Genomic DNA, 9,055 nt, shown 5'->3' on the forward strand with positions numbered 1-9,055 from the left:
TCACTGTTTGCAGCAAGTGGAGCTCCCGTCACAGAGCCCAGAGCATCACAGCAGCCAGCAACACTGCGAACATAGAGACAAGCTTTTCTCCTGGAGCACTTACTCTCAAAGAGACAGGGATCAGCAATCAGGAGACCATCAGACATAGGTCCAAGTAGCAACCACTGCAAATCGGTTTGCAGACAAAAGCTCAGTACAGGTCTGGCAGTGAGGTTCAGCCATTTTTTATACAACCGACAAAACCTTTAAGTGCCTTTATGCACCACAGTTGTCATTGCTATCCACCAGCACTCAAAGGCTCGATCTGATGAGCAAAGCTTGGAAGAGACCAAGCCCTTGAACCTCCACCTTGCCATGTTTTATCCATATAACCTTGGGTAAGATTGAAACTTTCCTAATGCTCAAAGCAGGCTCTGACCCTGGGAGCATGAAGGTGCTTCATCTAGTTCAGGAGAAGAGTGAACACAGGACTGCTCAACTACTGCAGGTCCCCACCTGAAGTATAGCCAACTGCACAGGGCAAGCTGTTCCCCTAGGTGTGCATCAGCCACAAGACGGTGAGAAGTGCATGCTGCAAAGCAAAGGAAGAGGGAAATCTGGACTTCTGGGTCTATTCTTCCTCCTGACTACAGGGAAGAGTCAGACCCAGGGGACATAGCCACCACCATCCTGCTGGTACTTGGCACACATCACCTGAGGGCCACCATGGCTTGAGACACACATCTGCCATATGCCAAACCCGAGACAGTGCTGCCTTCAGCTTCACCCGCAGTGATTTATGCAACCCCGACGCTACTCCTAGGAGAGCAGGGGGACCAATCCTGCCAACTTTCATACTGTAGAAGAGCTTGGCTAAAATGTGCTGAGATTTTAGCAACCAATCTCAAAGTCCAGTCCCACCCAACCCCAGGGGAAGGAGTTGTTCAGAAGCTGACAATCATGGCCAATCCAGATGATTTCCCTGAACACCTGACTCCAAACTCGCATGCCAAATTTCCACGATTTCTTTTTTTTTTTTTTTTTTTTCATTTGCACAGGGAAGACTGTGATACCAGGCAGAAGAGAGCTGTACATCCGCAGCGCTTGCACCAGGGGACAAACAAGTTACAGCAGATGTGTGTATGCCCCAAATGAGCCTATGGATGCACGGAGCTTTGAGAGCTCTCTTCTCAATGCCTGAAACTTGTCATTTCCAGCAAACTACAAGTTTTTCTGGTTTCTCATTAAAGCACAGACAGAAGAGAGAAAAAATTTAAAAGCAATGCAGATTTAAAAGATGATCCAGTGAGTCATTAGCCTGAAATAGAATCTCCTGGTTTCCAAACAGCCCTATGCTCCAGAACCAAGTTCAAATTCCAAAAGCACTTTCTTTCGACTTTCAAATATCAAATCCTCGTGAGCCTCCAGCTGCAGTCCTGCTGCCTGCTTATCCAACTGCAGACACCAAGTATATATCATGATAACCGTGATCCTCCCCGGGTGGGAGAGACAAGAATGCAGAAGCTTCCGTGTACCTGCTGCTGACCCATGGCTCTCGCGGCTGGCCCTCACCTTGGCCATCCCCCTTGCTGTGCCCACCAACCAGCTCTTTCTCACACCCCAGGGAAGGTGATGGTGAGCTAAAAGCAGCGTTATGGAGGAGTATCACAGGGATATCCAGGAGGCGACACTGGAGTTTCACATCAGGCAAGCACAAGAAAGCCCAAGCTTTGGGAGCCAGTTCCCCAGAGAGTTTGGACATCCATTTCTTTTCTGCTTTGAGTTTGTTGATGGGGCTGGGCAAACACTAGCAGGAAAGGGTACCCTGGCCAATGCACACCCTGCTCAGTGCCAGCCCACTAGCCAGGGCAGCCAACCAGACTGACCTCCAGCATGGGCCCCAGATGACCTGGGTCTGATCCCACCCAGATGACATGGGACAAGTCCCTTTCTCTGGTATCCACCATGTAAGCAGGTACTGTTACCAACACCCAAACTCACTATGGGTTGCCTTCCACTCTGTCCCACTCAGGACACTGGCCCAGACCCCAATGCCTGACTTCCTAAACCCCATTAAATAGATCTGTTCCCAAGCCAGAGGCACATAGTAGCCATGTATCAGAAATACCAGAGAAGATGGAGAAGGCTGGAAACTCTCACATTTCTCCTTGTGTAAGCAGCCAGAAAAGTTGCAGACAACACAGGAAAGCTGTTCTACAGCTGGAGGGAGCATGTAGCACAAGAAAACGAGGAGCCTCAGGACATCACCCTGAGCCCACTTGCAATTGCCTTTCTGAAAGCAGAGTTTGGACACTGGATATAAACCAAGCTCGCAGAAGGACAGATTTAGAGGCCACAACACAGCCAGCCCAGAGCATGGTTTCCAGAAGGATAACAGATCCAGTTGCATGATAACAGATCCAGTTGCATGATAACAGATCCAGTTGCATGGTGCTGCAAAACTCACATTTAGGTCACCAAGCTTTTAACATGAATCCATCATGAATCCTGTTTGCTTTGTCCCTCAGATAAAGCAACCTTACAAAAGTCACCGTGCAAACATTTATAGGAGGCACAAAAATCTGTGCAAACCCAGCTCTAAATCCAACATGCAAAATACGAGCTGGGCTCATTCCCTCAAAGTGAGGGCCATGCTCAGTCTAAGATGCAAACTGGTGGAAACACCAGGAATTGGTCATTTTTTCCATGAAGAGCGTCAACCCCCCAAATAGCACAAGATCAGAAGAAGATCAGAAAAGCTGTAGAGCTTGTCAGAGAACACTAACCATCCTTGCTGAGCTTTCAGTCTATCCACAGAAGTTGATACCATTTCTGTCCTGCTTAGAGGAGGTCTTATAAAACATTTCTAAAACAGATCTTTCTCCACCAGCCGCTGCTTGTTCATGGCATCTGTGTGGCAGATGACTTATGTTGACCTGGGCCAGCGTCACAGGTGCCACATGCATTTTTACGAGCCTGCTGGTTACTGCAGCCCTGTCTGCTGGTGTCAGAGCGGAGGGCTCCAGGAAAACCTGAAGCTCCCAGGAAGTTATCAGCAAAACCTCCATGCTGGACCTACACAGGTCTCTGAAGCTGTCAGGGAAGGCTGTATGCTGGTTTTCCTGCTTCAGGTGGCCAGGCAGCAAGTCTGCCTGCCTCAAGAGACCAAAAAGGGATAAACCAGCAGCTCTAGCCAAGGGCTGCAGTTGGATAAGCTCAGCCTGCACGCGAACTGACATGGCCAAAACAAGCTTCTGGACACCAGCACAAAGCCTGGCCAGCAAAAATGCAAGTGAAGTTTCCCTGATAACTCAAGCAGGTGTTGCATGCTCTTCAGGACAGGACCTCTGGAAAGGAAGGTGTGTGGATCCTTCCACCGCCCCCAAGAAGAAACCAGCAGAAGACCTGTCACCTCTACAGGGTCTTACTGAGTTAGTTTCCAAACCAGCAAAAGCCACAGCAGGAGGAAATACCTGCCAATGCTGATATGGCAGGGAGGACCAGAGGATTGTTCAGAAGAAGCATCGTCCATCTCGTCTCTTACCAGTCTTTCTCCAAACATTTGAAATGAAAATTAAAAAAGCCAAGAAACCCACCACCAGCAACAAAAAGCCAAACCCAGTTTGGTTCGTCTCTACTCCCAGAAGCACCACCATGCATCATGCTCGATGGGAAACTTAAAGCAGGGGGGGAGAGCAGAAGGACACCAAATGGTGGGCAGCAGCTAATTCCTTCTGCCTTTCACAACAATTGGTCTATCTCCTGCCCCAAAGACTTGAATATCTGCTCCAAAGACATGAAACCAAGAGGAGGCAGAGCCTCCGGTGGGCTTTTTGGCACATGCTGTGTTTCTTGCAAGAACCATCTCTAGCAGTACGTGGGATCTTTACTTTTAACCTGTGACACAGCCCAGGCAGGCATATGTCCAGGGTCACCCGCTGGCATCCACCTCCCTCCCAGGCTGGTTATAACCATGTAGTTTGGTTCCTCATAGACTCTATTAACCCTTTGCCTAGGAGAAAGGGCAAATGCCCAGACTTGACAGAAATGCTTGAAAAGAGGAACTCTTTATCAGTATGGCACCAATTAAAGCTGCCTGGAGAAAAGGCAATGGGCTTGGGCTGCTGATGGAGACAGGTCGAGGCAGCAGAGGACGGGGATGCTCACCAGGCAATACCACACTCTCCTGCTGCAAGAGAGGAGCCTGCACGAAGCAGAAAGCAGACGACAGCAAAACTGAATGGGAAAGCACAGCACAAGGGCTTACACTGTCTCCCCGTGAAATGCCTGACATGATACACCATGAGCAAGTTGCCATGACTTGCAGATGACACTGGTCTTCATCAAGGCAGGACTCAAACCAAGGTCGACCTTGATGAATCGGTGGGATGATCTGAAGTCAAACAAGATGAACTTCAGGGCAGACATGGGCAAAGCAAGGAGGGGATGGAAATCAAAGGCATAGTGGCCAAATGGGAATAATTGGCCTGGCAGAATGGGTCTCCAAGGAGGGGACAAGGCTGCCACCAAACATGAATGCATGCAGTGACGATTGCTTTTCCAAAGCAGCTCTCACGCTGGGAAGCACATGGTGAGCCCATCCAGTGGGAACCGCTGCTGCTCAGAGGTAGGGGTCCCAGCTGGAGAGCTTGGCACAGGAGTCTCCTCCTGGGGACCAGCATCCCCAGCTGCAGAGGGCCCCGGGGGAGCCCCCGAGGGACAGGTTACAAACCTGACATGGTGCAAAAGCTAAGGGAGCCAAGTTTGGTCAGTCTGGAGGGGAGAAGATGCGATAAGGAGCCTTTAAGTATAAAAAGGTGCTGATGGCTTCCTGCCCTCCACATGCCCTGCCTTCACCAGGGTCCACCACCCGTTCCATTGAACCGAAGGCACTGGAGATGAAATGTGTCCCTGTCCATACAATCTGACTGCCCTCCATGTCATGCCATGCACACACACCAGTCCATGCCTCTCCCAGCTGCAAGAGTCACCCCAGCCCTCCAGCACTGCTCCTCAGCATTTAAGCAACTGCTTTTGTAAGCAGGTTATGAAAGCAATCCCTGGCAGCCTTTCAGGCTTTATTTGCCTTGCAGCCTGCAGTTTGTGTCCTGCTGGCAGGCAGGGGAGCCTGATGACTCACGGATGTGCGGTGACTACCCCCCCATCCAGGGTCTGCACCCCCTTTTTCCCTCTTAGCCCAGACACATGCTGGGTGCTGCAGAGCTCAGCTGTATCAGTAAGGAGGGCTGACTGCTGCCTTTTTTTGAATGTCAGTGAAGAATGCAGTGCAGGTTAATGCTATGCCAGCACTGCCTCGGACAGAAGGACCTGCTGCATCCCTAAAACATCACATCTTGCCATCACTGCATTAGGCTGCCTTACTTCCCAGCTACCCATCCTGCATATCATAGACAGGCAGGGAGGAAATTCCATTTCCCAGGTTTTCCTGCCAAAAAGCAGAAAATAGAGGAAGAGACACTCAGCAAGGCTCACTCTCAGTCCAACCGTGCCTTTGAGGAGCCCAGCACCATCCAAAGCATTTCCAACGCTGTGCATGCAGCAATCACCCCTCTTGTGCAAACGCAGCCAGCCAGCACAAGACATTTTCCCTCCACGGCAAGGTGCCTCTTCACACCCCCACCATGTCCTTTGGAGTCCTGCTCCCAGGAAGGACCTCCTGGGTCACAGCCTTTCTGACCCAGCAACAGTCAGCCAGTACTGGCACAGGCTCAGCACAGCCTTCAGCAGCTGACAACTCCAAAGATGTGCCAGAGGTGCTCAGGGAACCGCTAACACCACAAGAGAGGTCACGCCAGCACCTGGAGCCAAACAATCAGCATCTCCAGGGGAAGGACGAGTGTCCACCACACTCACAGCCACACTGGATGGTCTGCCAGTGACCCTCGAGTCCTTTGCAGAGGCAACACACTGTTGTGATGCTCCAACACTGTCCCAGGGATGGGAGTTGGAGGAGCAGGAGGGAGCTGCTCTGGTTCCCACCTGAGAAACCAGCTATGCTGGAGAGATCTCACCTTTGCAGCCCCACATGTGAGCTACAGCTTCAGGAATAGGAGCCGAACCATCCACAACTCCTGGGCCTGGAAGAGGCTCCTCAGCACAGTATGGCACAAGCACATCAGCACAAAACTTCTCTGGGCTATGGCTGGGGTGAGAGGGTGGCCAGCAGGTCTGTGCACCCAGGGTAGCTTGGCTGGCCTCCTCTTTGCAGTAATTTTCTTGCTCATAAAGGCAGCACCACGTCAGGTGATGTGTAATGTGTACAAGGGATCCCAGCTTCTCAAACCCAAGGTCTGCAGAAAAACCCTGGAGCCCCAGCACAAGTGTTTTCACCAGCAGTAACTATCTCAGATACATCAACTGAAAATCCAGAGGGCAATCGCTGCTGTGACCTGTGAGCAGGAAGAAGGACCTACAAGCACTTGGGGGAAAAACACACCCCAAAAGCCCCTGGTGCCAAGAAAAGAAGCAAAATAGCAGTGATGTCGAGCCACAATTGCTATCCTGCTGCGGTTGCTGCCCTGTACCAGGGTTTCCACAGCAGCGGGGCTGCAGAGAGGCAAACGCGAGGAGATTGGTTTTCCAGGCATATCGGCTCAACCCTTCATCCCGCAAAAATTAACTGGGGTCTCTGGGTATGAGACATCACCCTCAATCTTATAGAAGTGCTCATTAGAGAAGTATAATAGACCCACCACAGCTGAGCCCAGCACGCCAGGGTGGCAAGCGCAGCAGTCTGAGACACCACCCCCCGCCCAAGGAAGAAAGGGGAGAAAAATGAGCTGATGGGATGCCAAACCGAACAAGGGCCTTAGGAGCAGCCTTGTTTAACCAGCCAGCCTCAACAAGCCCTGTGCAACACCTCCTACTGCCATGCCACTCCGCCTGCCCAGCGGAGACAGCAGCCCACAGATACTGGGGATTTTCAATTTAATATAATTATAAACCACAGTTCCAGTTAGATGAGGGAAATGTTGCTGTTAGCAAGACATACTGTTTTACCTATTGCTCCCTTCTTCACCGTGGGCCAGTAGGAGTGGGACACAGGAGGGGTTTTGGACATAAAGGAGGGGTGGTACTGCTGCTAATGAGAAGTAGATGGAGAAACTTTGCAGGAGGTCTCGTCTGCTGGGCAGGCACCCAAGCTGCTCCCCTCCACCCACAGTGCCATTTCTCTGCCAGACACCCCCTCCGAAAGGGATGGGGCCAGGGTCCTCTGCTCCCAACACCCTCCCAGCCTCTCCCAAATCAATTGCCTGCCTGCTCTCCACCCCTGCACCTCAGTTTCCAAGACCAAACTAGGTGGTCTCACTTTCCCAAGGATGTTGCTTTTGTGAGACACCAAGCCCCCGTAACTGACTGAAGAGGATTAGATTTGGGTGTGCAGCATCCAAAAATGAAGGTCATTCCTTCCACAGGGGACATGGATGAAATGTGTGTCATGGCAGCAAAAGAAGACCTGAGGGGTGGATGTTCCATGAGCATAGCAACTCCCAGCAACCATTGCCAACTGCTCCACCTTTCTGGAGACACAGCTCTTTCCTCCCCAGTTTTCCAGGGCAATTTCAGGCCAATATCTCAACTAAAGGTGCGACAGTGATGTATTAATATACAAGGTTCTGATACCACAGCTCATCATCATCCTGCCTTCAGGAGACACAACTTTCCATCCCAAAGCAAATATGGCTTGGGGTGGGATAAAAGCTGTGCAGTGGGAATTGACCCCAGGGGGTTTTTCACCCCTCACAACATGGATACTCACCCATCAAGTAGCTCTTCACCTTCAGGTATCCGACAGCCAGTCGGAGGATGGAGAGTTTATCAAGCCTGGTGCGCACATCTTCAGGGAAGGGCAGCAAGCCAGTCAGCTTGTTCAGCTCCTGGTTGAGCCGGTCTCGATGCCGCTTGGATGGGTTGGACTTCACACCCTCAGGGGGTGGTGGTTTGGGGCTGGAAGAGGCAAAGGAGAGTTTAATCAAACTGGGCCTGTCTGACAGGCTCTTTCCAAACCCAGTGTTGACTTTAGTGCAGCCACAACAACAGTAGAACATCAGGTGGCCAAGGTAAGGCCACACGGCAGCGAGAGCAAGCTCCAGCAAGCCCACAAGGCAATGGCTGGAGGAGACATGGCCATCCCAACCAGCCACCTTGTGCAGCCCCAGGGATGATGTTCTCCAGCTGGAGTGTGGGTTGATCCTCAGATGGGTACCTTAATGTGCAGCCTGGCTGAGACAGCTCAGCTGGATACCACAGCCTTGCTCCCACCCCTGAGCCCTTGCAGGGAAAAAGGACACTGAGGGCAGAGATCTGCAAGCCATCAGAGCATCTCTTGGAGGTCTGGTTAGACTCTTCCACCCACAGTCTGCTATGTCCACCCTTTCTCCTCTTCCTCATCCCATACCTTTCTCACACAGCAGGTCTCTCCCTGGCCACACGCCACATGCTCACACCAGGTCCTCTCCACAGAAAGCTCTACCTTGAGTTTCTCAGAAGATTGCCAGGCCTTGACAATAAGCATGCTAACAAATAGCAAGAATGAAAAGCAGGCAGGTCCAAAAAGATTTTTTATTTGACTTTATTTCAATTAGCTGCTTTTAAGTTTCCTCTGACTGCTCAGAGCCTGAATCCATTGCTTTAATTATGAATATTACAAAGAGGAGTACATGTGAAAGTTAATGACAGGATTTGGACAAAGAGATACTACATAGGGTAGCTTAGCGCACAGCACTTGGAAAACAGCCTCTTTAAAAAAAAACAGATTTTAAAAAAAATTTGTTCTCTTCCAATATTCTGATTTCTGATCCTTTCAGATGGGCATTTCCAACCTAAAACAACATCTGATGCCAAACTTAGGCTCTGGGACTCCATGTGCAGAAGGAGTAGGGTCCATGAGAGCAGCTCTTCTCTGTCTTAAGCTGACATGGGGACCCATCTCTATCAGCTGCAGTTATTTCACACACTACAGCTGAAATCTCAGCCACAGCAGTAAGAGGTTAGTTAATAACATTAATGAATCTCGGATGTCATCTTGTCTCCTTTGGTTTTTAATGCTGGTTTG

General features: G+C 50.6%; 1 protein-coding gene across 1 annotated transcript in view; it reads right to left on the bottom strand.

Moving 5' to 3' along the window:
• LOC104832901 (aryl hydrocarbon receptor-like) overlaps nt 1-8,439 on the bottom strand; it is a 29,320-nt gene extending 20,881 nt beyond the window's left edge. Inside the window, exons 1-2 of the mRNA XM_010569305.1 lie at nt 8,408-8,439; nt 7,760-7,947 (exon numbers count right to left, since the gene is read on the bottom strand). Of these exons, the coding sequence (XP_010567607.1) occupies nt 7,760-7,947; nt 8,408-8,439 (220 nt within the window). The remainder of the gene's footprint in view (nt 1-7,759; nt 7,948-8,407) is intronic.
• Nucleotides 8,440-9,055: the final 616 nt, after the last annotated feature.

The sequence above is a fragment of the Haliaeetus leucocephalus genome, unplaced genomic scaffold, assembly GCF_000737465.1.
Source record: "Haliaeetus leucocephalus isolate CR32 unplaced genomic scaffold, Haliaeetus_leucocephalus-4.0 Scaffold268, whole genome shotgun sequence".
Taxonomy (NCBI): domain Eukaryota; kingdom Metazoa; phylum Chordata; class Aves; order Accipitriformes; family Accipitridae; genus Haliaeetus; species Haliaeetus leucocephalus.